This window comes from Petaurus breviceps, unplaced genomic scaffold (assembly GCF_028583685.1).
Source record: "Petaurus breviceps papuanus isolate PSGF00001 unplaced genomic scaffold, PetGlider_PUasm1.0 90701, whole genome shotgun sequence".
Lineage (NCBI taxonomy): Eukaryota > Metazoa > Chordata > Mammalia > Diprotodontia > Petauridae > Petaurus > Petaurus breviceps.
The window spans coordinates 3,342,730-3,364,847 of NW_027187316.1; the positions used below are offsets into that span (position 1 = coordinate 3,342,730).

At 38.1% G+C, this 22,118-nt stretch overlaps 1 protein-coding gene across 7 annotated transcripts in view; it reads left to right on the forward strand.

Moving 5' to 3' along the window:
* The window catches only part of ADGRF1 (adhesion G protein-coupled receptor F1), a 70,070-nt gene that overhangs the window by 22,315 nt on the left and 25,637 nt on the right, over nucleotides 1-22,118 (forward strand). For all 7 annotated transcript variants that reach the window (XR_011163976.1, XM_069065811.1, XM_069065812.1 and 4 more), the window contains 4 exons: nucleotides 1,872-2,021; nucleotides 3,989-4,162; nucleotides 15,627-15,727; nucleotides 20,591-20,649. Coding sequence is in view for 6 of the 7 variants with exons in the window: in XM_069065811.1 (XP_068921912.1) it covers nucleotides 1,872-2,021; nucleotides 3,989-4,162; nucleotides 15,627-15,727; nucleotides 20,591-20,649 (484 nt within the window). In the remaining variant the exon portion in view is untranslated. The remainder of the gene's footprint in view (nucleotides 1-1,871; nucleotides 2,022-3,988; nucleotides 4,163-15,626; nucleotides 15,728-20,590; nucleotides 20,650-22,118) is intronic.

Here is a 22,118-nt window from a genome sequence, read left to right on the forward strand (position 1 = left end):
GTGTGTGTGTGTGTGTGTGTGTGTGTGTGTGTGTGTGTGTGTGTGTGCGCAGCTGGGAATGTTACAGAGCAGAAGATGAACATTTTGTACTTCAGGGACCTAGATTTTAATACATTAAGCTAAACTATTTCTTAGCACGTTTGGTTACCTAGTGGATCTTCTTTAGTTTCAAAAAACATTTTACTCTATAAGCCAACTGTCTTTGTATGCTTAAATTGACTGCATTTCTAATCAGCCAATTTGGAGGAGGTAAGTGGACAAGACCTAGAACATTTCCTTGGATATTCACAGAGATATAATGAGAAATTCTTATGTGATCTTTTTAGGACTGAACCTTTGATGCCAATTGGTATAAAGATATAATTCTTCATGTGGGGTTCCTGAACTAGAATTTAAAAATGTTTTGATAGCTGGATTTCAATATAATTGGATTCTTTCATAATCATATGTATTATATTTTATGCATTTAAAAACATTTTGAGAAGGGGTCCATAGGCTTCAACAAAATATAAAATAATTCTTGGTATGAGGAGCTTTCAGGTGAAGAAACTTCTATCAATGCAGGTCTCTGTGATTTACAGTCTGAGGTTGACTAGCACATTGAAAGAGTTTAAGTGATTTGTCCAGCATCACCTAGCTAATAAGTTAGAAGCAGGACCTGAACCTAAGACCTTCCAGTTCTGAGGCTTATTCCATTGACTATGCCTTACTGTGTCAGAAATTCTTTTGCCCAGGGCAAAATCAGTTGATGGGGATCTACAAACCCAACAGCAGTTGGGCTTACTCTCATTTGAGAATGCTATAATATGACTCCAAACAGCACACTCTTAACCAATCACTGAGCATTTATTAAATGATTACTATATGCAAACAGGTAGGTGGAACAGTGAATAAAGTACTGGTCTTAAAGTCAGGAAGACTCCTCTTCCTGAGTTCAAATCCAACCTCAGACACTTCCTAGCTGTGTGATGCTGGGCAAGTTACTTAATTCTTTTTCCCTCAGTTCCTCATCTGTAAAATGAGCTGGAGAAGGAAATGAATGGCAAACCACTTTAGTACATTTGCCAAGAAAACCCTAAATTAGGTCACAAAGAGTCAGACACAACTGAAAAACAACACCTGCACAAGGCACACAGTTTGACACTAAAGATATGAAGTGAAAAATGCCATAACTCCTGCCCTCAAGAAAGTTACATTCTACAGGAACTTCTGTAGCAGTGAAAAAAATACTATCTACACTATTAATACACAGCATCCAGCTAGGACAGTACCTACCTACCATCCTCTCAAACAGATAAAATAACAAGCAGCTTACCAACATTACTGTACTCCATACTTCCCTTTTCCTCTCCCAAATAAATTTTCTCCAAATTCAAGAATGGAGGAACAACAATGGGAGAATGCAGACCCCAGGAAAGGCCCCCGGGGTGATGATGCTTGGGGGATGTCAGGTGTGGTGGCCCAGGGGTTGGAGGTGTGGTGACCTGGGGCTAGTGGAGGACTTTGAGGAACAGGAGTGGCAACAAAAGACCACCAGGGGCAGGAAATGCAAAGGTCTGAATCATCCCAGCCAAACAGGGCCATTTGTCCCACTCATTAATCAATGGGTAGGGTTTCCTATACAGAGAAAAATAACGCTGGGGAGTCGTTCCTATGACTTCAGGCTCCTAAATGGTGAAATGTGGAGGTCGGATGAGCTGGGCATGAAGGTCCCCCTCACATTCTGAGATTTTATGACTCAGAGAACATTATGTCATGCTTGAACATCCCTTTGTATCTATGAAATGCCTCACAGTCTGTTCACCAGCATTATTTTTCCCATCTTGACTGAAATAAGAGTAAATTCTGATCTTTCCTATTCCTTTCTTTAGGCACAGTACAGGAATATGAGCTGTTGCTTTGGGTAACCTATCAACATTCAGCTGAAAAAAGGAAATTTCAGTATTTTCTGAAGGACCTGAAGCCCCGATACTCCTGGCCAAACGGGACATTGGAAATTATCAGAAAGAAAGCTACTACATGTGAGCCAACACTTTTTTTGTTCAGGATTGGTATGGGGAATGGATTAATGTGGGTGAGCCCTAAATATTTAGAAGGGGGTAAAACAGTAGGAAAATCACTGAAGTTGGAGGTATGAAGGCCTGAGTTAAAATCCTGCCTTAGAAACTTAATAAATGTGTGACACCAGACAAGTTATTTCGCCTCTCAGCTCAATTTTCTCCTTTGTAAAATGAGGGGGTTGGCCTTAACAACTTCTAAGGTCCCTTCTAGTTCTAAATTTATCATCATAATCTGCTCTTACCTTTTAAGATTTACTCCTTTGCTTTCAGAACCCTATCCCACAGGGCCTGACCTATCTCAACCAGGACATTCATATTTTATCCCAACCTCCCCCTCCCAGTAATTACCAAAATCTCTGAGGTCCTAAGCCCTAAAAAACTGTAATTTTCTCAGGTGGTAGCCTTTGTTATTTTCTGGTCACCTAAGGCTCATGACTGCCAAGCTCTGGGTTCCCTTCCATTTTCTTCCCCATTGAAACTTCCTTGCCTTATGTAATTAATGACTGATAGTCAACAAACATTTGTTAATATATATTTATTATTTATCCATTTATTATTCATCAATAAAATTAATTAAATTATTGATTTTTATTAATATTAATTTATTAAGCCCTTACTATGTACCAGACATTTTATATACATGATATTTTTTGATTTCCCACAACAACCCTAAAAGATGAGCACTTCATTTTCTATTTTACAGATAAGAAAATTGAAACTTGGAGATGTGAAGAATTTGTCCCAGTCACACATTTATAACGTTTACAGGTTGTAACTGCTAACAGCAAAACCTGAAGCTAGGTCTTCCTGATGCCCAGTAAAAAACCCTTTACTATCCCTTGAGACTAGTGTTCTGTGCCAATATGAGTAAACTATTACATCATTAGTGTATACTAATGGCAACAGGCATGAGGAGATGCCCTAGAGCCTTCCCTTATGTTAGGTCCTACACATATATTTCCATGTTTGTCTTATGGAGCCCAAATTTTATGGTCTGACATAAGAAAATAACTCTAATTGTAGGAATTCTGAGCCAGGTAGAAGCAAAGGTTAATAACATCATGGCAAGAGAGGGTAAGAACTGCTTGTTCTCAAGGCCAGCCCTTGATGGGGGGAATATCCTCTGGTAGAATCATAACCAAAGAGAGTCTCCTTATCTGTAGAGAAATTATTTGGATCCCACCAAATAAACCCCATAATTCATAAATATTATTTTTCCATCACCCCTTCATGGCAAACAATGTCCAATGAGCAGATGTATCTTTGCCCTGAGATTGTGGTTCCTCTGTTGTAATAACTGAATCTGTTAAGTTGAGCATTTACCTTGCCTGAAGCCTTCCTACTTTAATAACTGGTTCCATTCCTTAAGTTAGGGGGAGCATAGGATCATAGATTTTAAGCTGGAAAAAATTTTAGAGGCCATCTATTCCAACCCCTCATTTTACAAACACAGAAATTAAGGACCAGGAGAATTAAGGGACTTTTCCAAGGTCCAGCACAGATTAAGGAAGGGCCAGGATTTAGATTTGGGTTCTCTAGTTGCCTTTCAGCTAGACGGAGTGACTTAGTTTGTAGAAGACATTCTATTCTTAGTGATTGGAAATTTGCATGTAAGACCTAATGAAATATTCAACCTTCCTTCCAATGAGATAACATTTGTAAGCACCACTTAGGTGTTTAATAAACACTTGTTCTAAGATTAATATGGGAATATATTTTGCACGACTTAACATGTATAATTGATATCATATTGCTTACCTTCTTAAGAGTTGGGGAAGGGTTGGGAAAGAGGGAGAAAATTGGCAACCCCAAATTTTTTAAAATGAAGGTTAAATTTTTTATATGTAGTTGAGAAATATTTAACTAACTTAAAAGTATATTTAAAAAAATCATCACTTATTCTTTTATCCCTTCCTCCTTCTGTGCAGACTGTAGTATCCTGAATGGAACCCTGAGATGTGCTTGTGAAGACAGTTACCACTGGTTTTCTCACACTTGCCTAGATCCCAGGAGATGCCATTTTAACAAGACAGGGGCACATCAAAACTGTGATTGTCAGCTGAACAGTCTTCATGACAGCATCAGCTTCTGTGAGAGAACAAGTAAGCTCATAGAATATGGTAGAATACTTGGAAGGAAGAATGGGAAAAGCTTTCCTTTAAATGAGGGTGGGGTGGGAGGAAGGGGAAGGGAGGGAGAATGCACATATTCTTTCTTTCTGTGGTACCCTTGATACCATTACTTTCTTCCTCACCCTACCAGTCACCCCTAAGGGATAACTGCTGATATCTGGAGAATGCAATAGCTTGTCAGGGTCAAGACAGGGCCACAACTGGGCAGCATGGTTTCCAGAAAGTATATTGGATTTAAAGTCAAAGGACATGGGTTAATTTCTCAGTTCTGCCTATTTACTGCCTGAGGGATGCTGGGCAAGTCACCCTGCCTTTCTGAGCCTTGGTTTCCTCATCTATAAAATGAGAGGGTTCGATCCCGTGATCTCTAAGGTGTCTTTCAGCTCTAAATATATGATCCTATGTAGATACAGCTATACTAGGAAAACATTTGAATCTTTTTGCTATGTCTCCTGGCATCTTCACTCACTTCCCTTCCTACCACTACTGACTCCCAAACCATGGGAGAGAGAAATGAGGAGCATGAAATGAATGGGTTAAAAGAAAGGTTAAGAAGACTAGAGCAAAGCAGAGATTAAAGACTGGTACTACAAGTCAATGTTGGCCAAGAGCACCGCTGTTAACTCAGTTATGGTTTTGGCCTGCGGTGAATTAGGTGAATATTTGGGACTTTATGGTTTAAATGACATTATGGAACTGCTCCTTGACAACCCAATGAGTTCAAGCTAGTTTTAATTGCTACTTGCCAGAGTGGTTCAGAGAAAGTGAGAGACTCAGCTCAAGCAGGTTCATAGGGTCCCAAAGTGGATAATACTGCCCCCTGGAGGGCACTGGAACAATCCAGGGAGGTGGTAGTAGTAGCCTTATGCGCAATTCTGAGGCATAATAAAAATAAGGGGGTAATGGAAACATAAGGAAAGAAAAAAAGATAAGAAAATCTTGAAAAGCCATTGTAACATGTTTCATCTGTTATGGAGCTGAGTTAAAGTCATAGTGATTGCATTATTTTCTAAATAAACACATAAAATGCAAGTTATAACTGATCAGTGGTCAGGTCCACCACAGGTCTTAACAAGCAAGTGTTGTCAGGAGAGCTGGATGCCATGCTTGGTGGGAAGTCCAGCATGTATTTGCAGGATGTATGTGTAATAACTTGTTTACAATATAATACTATATGGTTACATGACACAATATTTTGTCAACAAAATTTCAGTGCAGAAAAACCCCACAAATATACAACAAATGGTTAAATTTAAGATGGATCATTTAAAAATATTTTAGAATTTTAAAAAATGATTCAAATTTTGAAAAAACCATTAAAGGGTGAAAGAAAGTAGATTTCAAGGGGGTGCTGAATAAATTTTTTTTAAAGGGGGCAAATAGACCAAATAAGTTTGGGAACCTCTGTTCTACATGAAGTGTTTATTGGTCCTCCCAGCTGTGAGCACAATCATTCCTTATATCCTCCCAAACTTCCTTATATTCATTTGAAAATATTATGTAGATAATTATATATGAGTATGTTGTCTCCTTTATCAGAATATAAGATTCTTGAGAACAATGATTCACTTTTGTTGTTACTGCTAGTGTAATGCTTGGCAAATAGCAAGTGCTTAAAAATGTTTTTTAATTGATTGATTAAGCAATTAATTAACTCTGAAACTAGGATCAATTTACAGCCTCTCTGGGCTTCAGCTTTCTCATCCATATAATGAAAAGTTTAGACCAGGATCATAAATCTGGCATTACAAGAAAGCTGAGAGGTCATCTAGTCTAATCTCCTCATTTTGCCAAATGAAGAAAATAAAATCTAAGGAAGTTAAATAATGGATCTTTAATGTCCCTTCTAGCTCTAAAATTCAAAGCTCTATGTTCTATGCATGGGATGTTACAGAGACTGTACAGACTGGGATGGAAAAGGCATATTGGAAAATAGGGAAAGATGAGGTAGCATGGGGTCAGATAAATGAGAACCTTAAATGCCAAGCATTTGGACTTGTTCCAAGAGACCATAGGAAGGAAGTTATTATATTTGTGTTTTTTTTTTTCAAGTAGAAGAGTGACATTATGAAAGTAGTGTTTTAGAAAAATTAGTCTTGTAGACTGGATAAGAATAAACTAGAGACATGAAGGCGGGGTAGGGGTGGGAGAGCAATTAAAAGATCTATTTCAGTAATTCATATGCTCATTTTGGGTGGGTAGGAGGCTTCTTTAATGGATCCATTACCAGCAATATGGGAGAAAGGACTACTATAGTGACAAGAGAAACAGAGATAAAAGGGAAATTCTGCTCCTGTTACCCACTACCTGGCCCCATCTAAACTGTAGGAATGTCCAAGTAAAGCATAGGAGAGAATTTCTTCTTAAACCTGTCCCATTTCCCAAAGTTGCCTCCAATGTTGATGAATCATTGATTCCTTCTCCTCTCCTCTGAATCCAACTTTGCTGTAGACTTCATAAAATCTAAGAGCAATGCTTTATGAATATGAATATAACCCTCATATTAAGATACCTGTGCCATGGAAAGTCCAAAAAAAATCTCAGGGCTTTTTCATTTTTCTTGGCTCAAATTCCCAACCAGAAACTTTGGGAAAATCCATTAGGCAGTTCCAATTCCCTAATTTACATGTAAACTATTCATAATGTATTGAAAGAAAAATCAACAAACCATTTCTGTTTGTATAACCAGATTCACTTCCCTCCCTACTTCTTATTGTCTATGTGATCTTGGACAAAGTCTTAACCTCTGCAAGTCCCAATTTTCCAGATTTGAACAAGATAACTATAATATATCTATATATCTATGTCTATTTCTGCATCATCTCTCTGTCTCTCTCTTTGTCTCTCTCTGTCTCTGTCTCTCTCTCTCCCTTCCTCCCTCCTCCCTCTCACCCTCTCAATGAGAGATAGTGTAGCACTGTGCATAAATACTTCTTCTCAAAGTTCAGAAGCCCTGGGTTCTAGTATCATCTTTGACATGTAGTAGCTATGTGGCCTTGGCCAAGTCACCCAACTTCTCTTTAGGCATCTCTCTAAGACTATAAAGACTAGAGGGAGAGCCAAATAATATTGATAGAAAGAGTTTCCTTACTTGGAAGTTTCCTGTACCAAAGATATTACAGGTCAAATATCTATCTACCTATCTATCTATCTATCTATCTATCTATCTATCTATCTATCTATCTATCTATCTAAATATCATTTATCTCTCATTCCGCTATTATTTATCATTCATCTATCATTTACCTATCTACATATGTGTGTAAAGTATGTATATATACATATACTACCCATATACAAATATATATAATATATGCACTATACACACATGTATCATATATATCATACACACATATGCAATAGACAAATTAGAATGACTCTGAGGGCCCTATTCTTTGTTATAGTATGTGAGTGAAAAATCTTTTTATGTTAGAATGGTAACTTTTCTGACTTGACCTACTCCCATGAAACATAGACATATCATTAAAAAAAAAACCATAAAATATTGTATTTGTAACAAAAAGAACTGGGTTTAAATCCTGTCTCTTCCTTGATACCTATCTCAACCTGGACAACTCCATTTCACAGCTCAAAGTCACTAACACTCAGAGTTGAAAAAGGCCTTAAAAACCACAGAACCCAATCCCTACCTGAACAAGAATAAATGTCCCCTATAAAAGGCCTGATAAGGAGTCATCCAATCTTTGAACAAAGATCTCTAACGAGGAAGAATCACTCATGGTAGTTCTGTTAGGAAGTCTTTTTCTGTATCAAGCCTAAATTTGCCTCAATGTAAATTGTGTTACTCCTAATTTTGATACCACAAGGCTACAAAACAAAACTATTCCCTCTCAGACTTGATAGCCCTTCAAATACGTGATGGCAGCCATTAAGCTTCCCTGCCTATAAGTTTTCTCCTTTCTGTCCCCATTTCCTTCAAAAAATTCTTATATTGCATCATTTCAAGGTCCCCTTACCATACTGCTTGTCATTCCTCACTTCTTAAACGTCCACTGAATAGGTGTTACCTCACTCAAAGTGAGAACCTGAAAAGGCCTTAGCCTAAAAGGGCCAGGGTCTCCCATTGCATCCTGGGTCATCTCCAGTCATCCTGATGAATATCTGACCACTGGAACCAGATGGCTCTGGAGGAGAAAGTGAGGCTGGTACTTGCACAGCCCTCCCTCACTCAAATCAAAGTCAACTGCAAGTCACGTCCTCATTTCCCTGCTATCATGGTCTTTTTAAAAAACAAAGGACAAAGACAAGCTTGTCATTCTCTGGACATTCTCCAGCTTGGTATTTTTCCTAAAACGTGGCATCCCAAATGGAACACAATACCACAAAGGGCAAAATAGAAGAAGATTATCCCCTTCTTAATCTTGGACATGCTGCTTTTCTTAATGCAACCTAAGATTGTATTAGTTAATTTAGTAATATCATGCTGCTGACTCACATTGAGGTTATGGACCACTGAACGCCCTAGATCTTTTTCAGATGATCTGGCTAAACCTTTTCCATCTTGTTCTTGGAACGTTTATTTTCTTAAAATGTAATTTTTAAAGTGTAAAACTTTATATTTTATTACTATTAAGTTTTTCTTTTTAGATTTAGTCCAATATTCACTCCTGTTGAGATATTTTGTTGGATGCTGATATGTTCTTTATTATCTATAACTGTGATCATCTTTACCCTCTTCTTCAACATAAATGATAAAGAATATAAGACCAAACATATCCTAGTAATACTCTACCAGAAATTCTCTTCTGTGATAATATCAAGCCATTAATGATTACTCTTTGGATCTTGCCATCGAACTATATGCAGCTATATCTAGACTAGACATCTAGTCCACATTTTTTCCTCTTGCCCTCGAGAATAGCATGCAAGCCTTCATCAAAGTTTCCCTAAATTTTAGGTAAATTTTATCTAAAGAATTTCCCTGATCTTCCAGGCTAGTGACCCTTAGAAAACAGGAAATGAGGTGGGTGTGACAAGAACTCATTTTAATAAAACTATGCTGGTTTTTTTGTGATCATTACTTCCTTTTCTAAGTGTTCACAAACTATCCCATTCAATAAAACACTTTGGAATTTTTCTAAGATCAAAACCAATCTCACGAGTCTACATTTTTCACAGACTTCATTCTCCCCCTTTTCCCCCTTATGTTTTTAAAATCAGGCCATCATCAGTTTTTTCCAATCCTGCAGTGCCTCTTCTGTTCTTTAGGATTTAAAGATTTTTGACAGTGGTTCAGTTCTTTCTGCAATTTGTAGTTCTTTCGGACCAAGCAACATATTTACTAAGTTCACCTAGGTACCCTCTTAACACCATCCTACCCATCTTCACAGAATTACAGAATTCTAGTATTAGGGGCAGATACAGTCATTTTAGAAAGAAACTCCACCATAACATACCTAACAAGTTGTCACTCGGCCTTTGATTAAACACCTCTAAAGAGGGAAAACTCACAGCCTCCTAAGGCAGCCTATCCCACATTGGAACTGTAAATGTTAGTAAGTTTTTCCTAATATGAATCCTCAATTTGCATCCTAGATACCTCCATCCATTTTCATTCCTCAGTTAACAAACAGAATAATTCCAAACTCTCTTCCAGGTGTCAGCCCTTCAGATGCCCAAAGATAACGATCATGCCCTCCTTCATCTTAGGTCTTCTCCAGGTTAAAAATGCCTAGTTCCTTTCACACATCCTGATAGGTATGGATTCAAAGCCCTTCACCATCCTGATTGCTTTCCTTCAGATACTTTCTGGTGTAACAATTTCCTTCCCTAATTTTGGTACCCAGAACTCCTCTTTTTGGCCTTATCTTTTCCAATCCAATAATTACAGGATCATGGATCTAGAACTGGGAAGGACCTCAGAGGCTATTCCATCCACCCCCTACCCACTTCTTTATTTTGTATTTGAGAAAAATGAGGCTCAAGGGAAGTCAAGTGACCTGCCCAAGGTTATTAATGTATTAATAATCATCAATATTTATAGATAACTTTAAGGTTTGCAAAGCACTTTACAAATATGTAACCTCACAACTACCTTGGGAGGTAGGTACTCTTATTATCCTCATTTTACAGATGGGGAGACTGAGGTAGACAGTAGGTAAATGACTTGACCAGGGTCACATAGCTAGTAAGTTATCTGAAGTCAGATTTGAACTCTGGTCCTCATCACTCTAGGCCCTGGTCTTTATCAGCTACACCATCTAACTGCCTAAGAAGAGTAAGTGTTAGGGGTGGAAGAGATAGAATTTAAAACTAAAAACTATAAAAAAGTTTTAAATTATTTTAGCATATAATTGGGGAGAAAATAAAATGTATCAATAACTGGAAAAAAGAATAGTAAGTGTTAAAGACAAGATTTGAACCCTGCTTCTTAGCCAGTTCTTTCCATTGTACCCCCACTACTCTCCTGACAGAACAAACAGAGGCAAAATCATAGTTCAGTACCTTGGTCTTTTGTTATTGTCAACCCATCTATCCCAAGCGATGTTATAGCATTGTTTTGATCCTCCTCTTTTCCCCAGTATAATTAAAAAACCCAAACCAACCCCCCCCCCGAAAATCAAGCCTTATACATTGTACTTAACTTTCCATGCCATATTTAATTTAAAATTCTAGAGATAGACTGTTGTTGAGTTGTTTTAAGTTGTGACTGACTCTTCATGATGCCATTTAGGGTTTTCTTGGCAAAGACTGGCATAGTTTGCCATTTTTTTCTCCAGCTCATTTTACAGATGAGGACACTGAGGAAAAGAGGGTTAAGTGACTTGCCCAGGATCAGTCAGCTACTAAATGTCTGAGACCAGATTTAAACTCAGTAAAATGAATCTCCCTAACTCCAGGCCTGGTGCTCTATCCATTGAGCCACCTAGCTCCCCCCGAGTTGAATCAGATGGCCTCTATATTAACTAGCATCTCTAAAATACCATGTTTAATATGTTTTGTGTTCCACCAGTATGTTCCCCTCTCACAATGAAGGAGTGGCATTGTGGAAATATGGCTGTGATCTTTCATAATGAAGTGTGAATTGTGATATTTTACAAATGAGATTCTTATACTTTTGACTTTCTAGATAGTCAGCACTGACTGCCTACCTCAATTAAGAAGAAAATACAGCAAGAGAGAAATAATGGTCCAATAAGATATTCATTAAGACAGATAAATCTTGGCAAATAACCCCCAGAGAACACTCTCTACAGATATAAGTCCCTATTTTTTTTTTCTGATTTTTCATTTATTACTGACAGAAAAGTTCAGATGTTCATAGCATCAGAGACAAAAGGGATTTGGGAAAGCACAATCCAATCCACTCATTTTATTGATAGATAGGAAATGGTCACACAGGTAGGAAGCAACAAAGCTAAAATTTCTACCAACATCCTCTTGATTCTAAGTTCAGAGTTCTTTCTATCGCATTAGTTAGGAACCTCACTTTGATTCTACTCATTGATTTTTTTCCCCAGTAGGGAAACAGACTGCTATAAGTTATCAAAGGTTGTTACTGTCGTTCAGTTCTTTTCAGTTGTGTCCAACTCTTCATGATCTCATTTGGGGTTTCCTTGGCAAAGTGTTTTGGTTTGCCATTTCCTTCTCTGGCTCATTTTACAGATGAGGAAACTGAGGAAAAGAGGGTTAAATGTTTTGCCAGTGTCAGACAGCTAGTAAGTGTCTGAGGTCAGATTTGAACTCATAAAGATGAGTCTTTCTGACTACAGGCATAGCACTCTATTGCATCACGTAGCTGCCCCATCAAAGGTTATCCCTCTATAAATTTATGTGGAAGAGAAATTGTTTCCTTTAGGCATTAAGTAGCAATGTCCTTGTCTAGTCTACAAACCATTTTATTTCCCCAACAGTTTATGCTTGACGTCACTGGTCGTCTTCGAGAATGAAGGATGAATAACAAGAAGTGTAGCTGGGTGTTGGGGATTGTGTGTGAAGCATGACAAATAAGGAGGGAAGACAAAAGTCTAGTGGGGAGATCAGAACCAGGAAGCACATCCTTAGCACTCTCTAGCCTCCCCTTATCCTCCAGATCCAGTATTTCTCATTTTCCGAGATCACTTGGATCCAAAACCTCAGAGTACTTTTTAACTATTTCCTACCAAGGACATGTGAGCAGCTGTCAACAATTATAGTTCATTGTTACATAGTGCTTAAAGAATTGCAAAGTGATTTTCTCACAATGGCCTTGTGATATAGGCTATATAAATAGTGTTATTTCTATTTTGGAAATGGAAAGAAGGAATAAGCATTTGTTAAATGTCTATGATTACGTCTACATGCCAGGTGCCTTACAAATATTATTTGATTCTCACAACTCTGAGAGGTATGTGCAATAATCACTATCCCCATTTTTGCAGTTAAGGAAACCGAGGCTGACAAAAATTAAGTGACTTGCCCAGAGTCCCAAAGCTAGTAAGCGTCTGAGGTCAAATTTGAACTCAGTTCTTCTTGACTTTAGACTTAATTTTCTATCCACTAGGTCACCTCGGTGCCTCTACCATCTTCCTCAGATGAGGAAGCTAAGGATTTCAGAGGCTAACTAACATGACCAAGATCATAAATGCCTGAGGAGAGATTTGAAGTCAGGACACTTTCCATTCTGCTAAGTTCTACAGAGGCTATCTCCAGAATATCCATTTCCTTATGTCTATTCATACAGTCACCATCTTAGTTAAGGTCCTCATCATTCTCTTCATCACCACCGCCACCACCACCGCCATCATTGTTCTCTCCATTATTACCACCCCCACTATCACTACCATCATTGTCATCAACATCATTATCACCACCATCATTCTTTATCACCACCACCATCACCATCACTAACATTTTTTATCATGCTTTGAAGTTAAAAAGCACATTACATATGGTATCTCATCATTTCTTTTCTGGAAACTTGGCTGTTTACACAGACATCCCTCTCTGTGTTACCTGGGTTGCTCAGTGGATAGAGCACTGGGCCCAGAGTCAGGAAGACCTGAGTTCAAATACAACCTTAGGAATTTACAAACTGTGTGACTGGGTAAGTCACTTGACTTCAGTTTCCTCAACTATAAAATGGATATAATAATAGCACCTGCCTCCCAGCATTGTTGTGAGGAACTAATGAGATGGTATTTCTAAGAAGTGCTTAACACACTTCCTGGCACATAGAAGGTACTATAGAAATAGAAATGCTTGTTCCATTTTCTCCCCCTTTCTCTACTTTCTTCTCTCTAGATCTAATTCATGTTTCACACAGCTGCCAAAATCATTTCTCTAATGCACAGGTCTGTCCACATCACTCTTGTACAAAGAAATCTTCAGTGGCTCCCAGTTATTTCTAAGATTAAATATAAACTCACCCAGGCAAGTTAAGGCCTTCCATTATTGAGATCCTGCTAATTTCACAATACTCACCTTAAGACATTTCAGACTCCAGCCAAACTAGACTTCTAGTTCTTCCCTAATATCATTCCATTCTCTATGACCATGTCTTTAGCTTATCATCCTCCATATTTGAAACATACTTCCTTTTTTTTGAAATGCTTTATTAACTTCTGATTTTACATCATTTGTTTCCGCCAGATTTTGAGTTACAAATTTTCTCCCCGTTTTCCCCTACCCACCGTCCCAAAATAGCAGTCCCGCAGGATATCCCCTCCTCCGATCTGCTCGCTCCCATATTTTCTCGAAACGTACTTCCTTGTCATCGATCTCCACTTACTGAAATCTCTATTTTCAAATCCCTGTTGTTGTACTCATCATCCCTGTGCTTTCTCAGATCAAAATGTCCTTCTCTAGCTACAATTCCACAATTTTTGTTGTCCCCCCACTATTAGAATGTAAAATCCTTGAGGAAAGGGACTGTCTCACTTCTTTCAAACACGGGGAAATGCTGTTTTGGGAGATATTTACAGGAAGGAAGTGTCTTCCCAGTGCCCACAAACTGTACCATACAGGTTGCCATGTATGTTCCCCACTTACTTCTGTTTCATTGACTACACTAAGGCCTTTGACTGTGTGGATCACAATAGAATGTGGCAAGCCCTCAAAAACATGGTAGTATCAGGTCATCTTACTTGTCTCCTGAGGAAACTCTATGCAGGCCAAGAAACAGCCATTAGCACCAAATATGGAACAACTGATTGGTTTAAGATTGGGAAAGGAGTAAGACAAGGCTGTATATTGTGTTGCCTTATTTGTTTAACTTATATACAGTGTACATCATGTAAAATACCACACTGGATGAATCAAAGGCCAGAATTAAGGTTTCTAAGAGACATATCAACAATCTCAGATATGCAGACTTTACCATTCTGATGGCAGAAAGTGAAGAAGAATCAAGAAGTTTCTTGATGAAGGTTAAAGAGGAGGGTGAAAAAGCTGACTTGAAACTTAACATATAACAACAACTACAGCAATGGCAATTGGTCGCATTACTTCCTGGCGAATAGAGGGAGAAGTAATAGCAGTGATGTCAGATTTTATATTCTTGGGCTCAAAGATCACTGTAGATTATAACTGCCATCATGAAATTAAAAGATGTTTGCTCCTTGGAAGAAAAGCTATGACAAATCTGGACAGGACACTAAAAAGCAGAGATCGCACTTTACCATTAAAGGTCCATATAATCAAAGCTATGGTTTTTCCAGTAGCAATGTATGACTGTGAGAATTGGACTATAAAGAAAGCTGAGGATGGCAGAATCAAGGCTTTCAAACTGTGGAGCTAGAGAAGACTTTTGAGAGTCCCTTGGACAAAAAAGAGATCAAATAAGTCAGTATTTAAAAAAAAATTAATTCAGGCTATTCATGGGAAGGTCACGTATTGAAGGTGAAGCTTAAATACTTGGTCCACATAATGGGAAGACAAGACTCATTGGAAAAGGCCCTAATGTTGGGAAAGACTGAAAGTAGAAGGAAAATGACAGCAGGGCGTGAGATGGATAGATAATGTCATGGAAACAATGAACGTGAGCTTGGACAGACTTCAGGATGTAGCAGAAGATAGAAGGGCCTGGCATGCTTTGGTCCATTGGGTTACAAAGAGTCAGACATTACTGAACAGCAGCATTATTTCATAACATTTTTCTATTTTTTAGGGCTATCCTTAACTCTATGATTGAAAATTCTAGCTCAAAAACTGTCCTCAGAATTAGTCTATTGAATTAGATAATGTATATGGAAGTTCTATAAAGCAACTTGGAAATTAAGGTTATTATTGTTAGAATTAATTTGATTTTAGGACCATTATCCAAAGGAACTGGAAATGTGACTTGCAACGGTCAGTAGACATTGAACAGATGTGTTTAAGAAGCCTATTGCTTTAATTTTATGTTCATTCTAAACTCCATTTAGTGATTTGTATATACATTTTCATTAAAATTTCTCTCTGTCTTCCTTCCCCTCCCCCCTTTTGAATTTCATAGGAATTTTTGGCACTTTTAAAATTCGTGAGAAATTTAGAAAAGATCTCCTCAATTCATCATCTGCACTATACTCCAACTACACAGCTGGCATTGAAATCCAAGTAAGTATTTTCTCATTTGGCAGGGAGGACATTGGTAGGATTCTTCTTTATGTATTGTTTGGACTGGATGAAATCCCCTTCCAATTTTGAGACTGTAATTCTTTATTCATTTTATAATGAAGTGACATAGATAGATAGATAGAGAAGGAGAGAGAGATAGAGATGTACATATACACAGAGCTATACATGTTAATATATATCTGTATCTATATTTGTATCTATTTTTATCTTTCTATCTGTGATTATATCTATACTTAGATGTCTGCCTTTTCACAACTATTTTTTATATTGTCCATTGGTAAGACCAACAGGGCTTCTTGATCTTCTCTTGTCTGTTAGGGGCAGGTCTAACTTCAACACTTTGTTAATTCTGATTTGATGTTGAGAGGAAATAAATCACAAATCATTGAAGAGTTAACAAAAGAAGGCTGACTTTGTCCTAACAGAGCAAGGATATATACAACACACATTCAATAGCAACTTAACAGGCTGAGCCTGTGAGATCTTGAAAAATCCATCGAGTGATAGGAGGCTCTGACTCCATGTTCTGGGTGGAACTTCTAACGTCCGTAAGTGAGTCAAAGGAGTCAAGGACCAATCAAATCACAGGGACAACTTTGTTGCTTTTTTTTTTTAGTTGTTTCAGTTGTACATGGTTGTTTGTGACTCCATTTGAGGTTTTCTTGGCAAAGATACAGGAGTGGGTTTCCATTTCCTTCTCTAGCTCATTTAACAGATGAGGCACTGAGGCAAATAAGGTTAAGTGACTTGCCCAGGGTCACACAGCTAGTATGTGTCTGAGGTCAAATTTGAATTCAGGTCTTCCTGACTCCAGGCCCAGGGCTCTATCCACTGCACCACCTAGCTTTTGCTTTTTAAGGAAAACTAATGCTTATAATGAGGCATGGGGAAATCCGGGACCTATCACAGTATTACAGATTCCTTTGGCAGCCTGGTAAAGTTTATGAGCCCATTCTTGGATAATGTTTTTAAATAATTGAGGAAAATGCTAAATTTCAAGTAGAGATTAGTGAAAACAAAAATGATAGACCTCCTGAAATCTATCCTTGGATGCTTTAAGAACCTATGATCTAGAGGTAATTTGCTCCACCCATAAATATAACATTCTTGAACTAATGTATTTTTATTCCTTGGTCTCAGCTAAGCCATTCCTTGTTACGGGAGTTTTGAACCTTCAGAATTTTGAACCAAAAATTTGAGAGAAGATAACTCTGTAGCTATTTGTAGGTTGAAGGCGCACAGGGATAAACTAATTTAAATTATACTTGCTCCCACTCCAATTCTATTAACATTTTAGAGTCATGGTACTTAAGTGTTGAAAATTAGTGGTTATGAAAATATAGCTCAGAAAACAGAGATTAAAATGTATAAACATTCATCTAGCTTGATAGGCTAGCTAGGAAAACTTCAATGTTTCATCCATGGCACGGAGGTGACCTTGAGCTCTCCAATAAGGCAGTAGAGTATAAATTTCAGTAAGTCCTACAAATTGGAAAGATTTCAAGTATAATCCATGTACTCAAAGTGTCAAATATCTATGAACCATCTTAGCTAAGTATTGAGAGAGACTTACCACAAAATGGTCAGAGAGTAATTACTTATTTGACCATGCAAGTTGTGGAGACTACTTACTAAGACTCAGAAAGACTTAGATGTATCTTGAGGGAGTATTCACACTCACACACACACACACACACACACACACACACTTTATAGGGTCTGGGAAAGGCTAAGATGCCAGAACTGACTGAATTAGGGGGAAGCAGCATGTGATCATAGAACAGCCTCTTGTTTAAGAGTCAGGAGACCAGTATTGTAGTTCTTTCCTTCTGTGAGATCTTAAAACTATTATTTAAACTTCCCAAGCCTCAGTTTCCCCATCTGTAAAATAAAAGCAACAGATAAAATGATTTCCTAAGGTTCTTCCTATCCCTGAAAGTTTATAATTTTATGTAACAATGATGTCAGGAAACTATTTGTGAAATTTTATAAGCTTTCATTAATTATTGTTTTTATAAGCTTTATTACTGAAAGAAGAAAGTAAATAAAGGCTTCAAAAGTCCCTAATATGGAAGCAAATATGCCATACGGGGAAAAAAAAAACATTTATCCTCTTCTCACTGTCTGCTCTTCAATTTCTAGGGCCTAGGCTATAACCTTAGTAAAAGCTTTTTTGGCCAGCTGCCATGCTTTTATTTTCTCTGTGATCTTTTTTTGGAGAGTAAACATAGTCATTTAATTTATGTATCTATTTCTAAAGAAAACATATCCACATGATGGCTTTTAAATGTGTTACAATGGTTTTCTTAAAAAACAATCTAGTGTCCATCCCTGATATTTTCTTAGCCTTGCACACACTAAGTACTCGATAAATATTTGTTGATTGTTCCATTTTTACTACCCAGATATTTGTATTTTGAGATTAGTTGATTTTTGTCCATTTTCTTTGTCCACTTTTCATTCATTCAACCAGTATTACTGAAATACTTACTGGAAGAACTACATGGTATAGTATTTCTCTCTCCAATACTGATCAGGGTTCTGGTCCACACTCTACTTACTGTGTGACCTTGAACAACTCAGCTTCTTTCTCTGGGCCTTAGTTCACTTGTCTATAAATTGAGGGGATTGGACAGAATATTCTTGAAATTGCCTCCAGATCTAAATTTTGTGATATGCCAGGCACAACGGGATATACAGTTTGGGAGATACCTTTGAGTGCCACTAAAGACATCTTGACATTTTGGGGTATATTTATGGTGGTGTCAAATATTTTACTCATGGCACAGTATGGTTTTTACCCTGAGAGGAATTGAGGCAGACCCCAAGAAAGATAGGAAATCCATACATGCAATTGCAAATGAGATTCCATACAATTTGTGGCATATCTAGCCTAAACTTGGGCTTCATTAGTGCTCACACACTTTGAAAATCACTAATCTATAGAAATGAACTTTAGGGGCAGTGAGGTGGTGCAGTGAATAGAGTATCAGCCCTGGAGTCAGGAGAACCTGAGCTCAAATTCGGCCTCATTCACTTGACACTGTTGCTAACTGTGCGACCTTGGGCAAGTCATTCAACCCCAATTGCCTTGCCTTTCCTCCCTCCAAAAAAAAGAAATGAACTTGCTAATAGCTAGCATTTATATAGCACCCACTATGTACTAGATGCTTTAAAAAAAATCTCATTTGATCCTCAAAACAACCCTGGGAGATAGGTGCTGCTATAATCCTTATTTTATAATTGAGGACACTGAGGCAAACAGAGTGACCTAAAGATCACAAAACTAGTAAGTCTCTGAGGCAGGATTTGAACTCAAATTTTCCTGACTCCAGAACCAGCACTGTGCCACGTAGGGGCCTCAACCTGTTGAACAGTGAAATGAAAGTAAATTTGCAAGAATTCCAGTTCGTGAATAGGAGAGAGACCATGACAGGAGAGCTGACTGAAGGAAATGAGAGTGTTTAGACTGGAAAAGAATTACGGTAACTGTCTTCATGTATTTGAAGGACAGTCACATAGAAGGGGGATTGTGCTCATTCTGTTTCTCTCCAGAGGACAGACGTAGGAACAATAGAAGGAAGTTGCTTGTTGGCAGATTTCTTCTTGATATGAGGGAAAGCATCCTAACAATTTGTACTGTCTAAAAGTGCAATGGGACACCTCAGGAAGTGAGCTCCCCATCAGGCCGAGGCTGGATGACCAGATACTCATCAGCAATATTGTACAAGGTATCCTTCTCAGTTATGAGTTGGCCTAGAATCAGGGATGGGGAGCTTGTGACCTCAAGGCCATATGTGACCTTCTAGGTCCTTGGGCACAGCCTTTTGCCTAAGTCCATGTTTTACTGAACAAATTCTTTTATTAAGGGGATTTGTTCTGTGAAGTTTGGATTCAGTCAAAGGGCCACCCTTGAGGACCTAGAGAGTCACATGTGACCTTGAGGCTGTAGGTTCCCCATCTCTAGACCCTAGATGGTCTCTGGAGTATTTTCTAACTTTGAGATAATGTGATTTTGTATGGAATACTATTCCCCAGAGAGGAATTCTGGACCCTGAACTTAAGTACTGAGGAAAATTATGAAATCTCTCATGGAAGTCTTCAGAAATCACTGGTTGGGGGCAGCTAGGTGGAGCAGTGGATAGAGCACTGGCCCTGTAGTCAGGAGGACCTGAGTTCAAATCTGGCCTCAGACACTTAACACTTACTAGCCGTGTGACCTTGGGCAAGTCACTTAACCCCAATTGCCCTGCCTTTCCCCCCCCAAAAAACCCCCCCCCCCCCAATTTAGAAATAACTAGTTGGATTTACTTCAGTTTAGAATGATTCAGATATGCTCCTAAGTAATGGCAGTCTGGTTCTCCCAAGGGATCTGTCAAAGTCTTTTTTTTTATAATTTAATTTAATCATAAGGTAAAAACTACTACCTCCTTCTATCAGGGGAAAGCAGTTTGGCCTGAGTATGTATGAGTACCCACCATCTAAACTAAATTCATCTACCATCCTAGACTGTTATTAATCCATTCCTTCTACAACCCTAAAATAAAAAATATGTGTTTATATGTATCTTATATATGTGTATGCATGTATATCTGTGTATATGTATATATGGGTGTATGCATATACACATACATATACATACACACACTCACACACATATGTATATATGAAAGGGCAAATGTTGTTTGTTTTGCTTGTTTGATTTTGAGATCCTAACCACTCTCTTTTCAGGCCTCTCTTGTTCATCTAATTAATTTCCTGTCTGTGTCCACTGGTTGCTCAAATGTCTTTCCCAGGCAAAGGGGATGAGATCAAAGTGTTGCCCTCTGTTCTCTTTCCCAGCTCAAGGAAGCTTACAAATGGGTTCCGGGTTTTGATTCTGTTCATGTCACCCAGTTTCGGTAAGTAACACAATAACCCCAGGACGGTAGGCCCCTGGATTGCATAATAGGCTGCACAATGTCTGTTGCATCCCCCAACAATTTTACAGAACTTGGTAAGAGGTCATTCTTTCAAATATGTGTTTGTTCATTTGTACATTTACCTATATATCCATTCATTTATGCATCACACATTTATTAAGTGCCTACTGTTTGTTAAAGCCTGTGCAAAGTGTTCAAAAGGGTACAAAGATGTCTAAGACTTAGATCCTGCTATTGTGGAACTCATAGTCTCATAGAGAAGAAAAGACAATTATGATGTGTTATAGAATGGGAAAGTCCAGTAGGAGAGGGACAGGGAAGATAAGGCATAGGGCTTCCTAAGATCACAACATCGAAGATTTAAAGCTTCCACAGATCTTGCACCATATTGTCATTTCCCTTGGCATTCAAGGCTGATCTCTGACCTACAGCTTGGAGAACTAAATGCAGTAAATATTTAAGTTTACAATCCCCTAGAGGATTTACCTTTCAAACTATTTAAAGCATCACCCACCTACTAACTGGGTGACCTTGTGTAAGCCACCTAGCTTTTCTGTGCCTTGATTTCCTCACCTATAAAATGAAAGGGGTGAACTACTGGGCTATCTAATTCATGATAGAAAAATATTTTGTCAATTTGCCATTTGTCCTGGCTTACTATTGGCATTGGTCTTTGGCCAACACATACATATTCATAAAATCCCTCTCCATTTCATCCATATCATAAGGGATTATAAACTTTGGCATTTAATGCTCTTTCCAGTCTGACTCCAGCCTACATTATGAGACCTATTATACATTACTCCACTTGGCTCACTCTATATTCCTACCAGACTACATACCATCTCCTAGCTCTGTTCATTTGCACTAGCTACCCCCTAGGCCTGGAATTCATCGTGTCTTCAATGCTACCTCATAGAATTCCTAACTTGCTTCAAAGCTCAACTAAAGTGCTACTTCCTATAGGAAGTTTGTTTTGTCCTCTCTCCCATCCACCCCACCCCTTGGTAATAACCTCCCTGTGGAAATGACTTTGCATCTATTTTAAATATATTATATATTGACTCATCTATGTATATGTTGTTTCTCAGTAGTAGAATGGAAGTTCTTTGTTGTCGGGGACCATTTCAGTTTTCTTTGTGTATCTTCAGTGCCTGGCATATAGTAGGTGCTTAATAAATGCTTATTAATTGAATTGTACTTTGAGTTTAAACACCCTTAGGACTGAAGCACAACTGAGCAACCCTTGATAAATTACCAAAATAACTTAAAGAGATCGGCAGGCAAATATGGGAATCTCTTAGTATATTATAGTCAGAGAAGGGAACTTCATCATTTACAAGTGAAGAAACCGAGGCCCAGAGGAGCTAAGTAATTTTTTGCTATTCAATTATAAATTTTTTAAAAGCAGAAACTATGTCAGATCTACTTTTCTGTTTAAAGCTCCT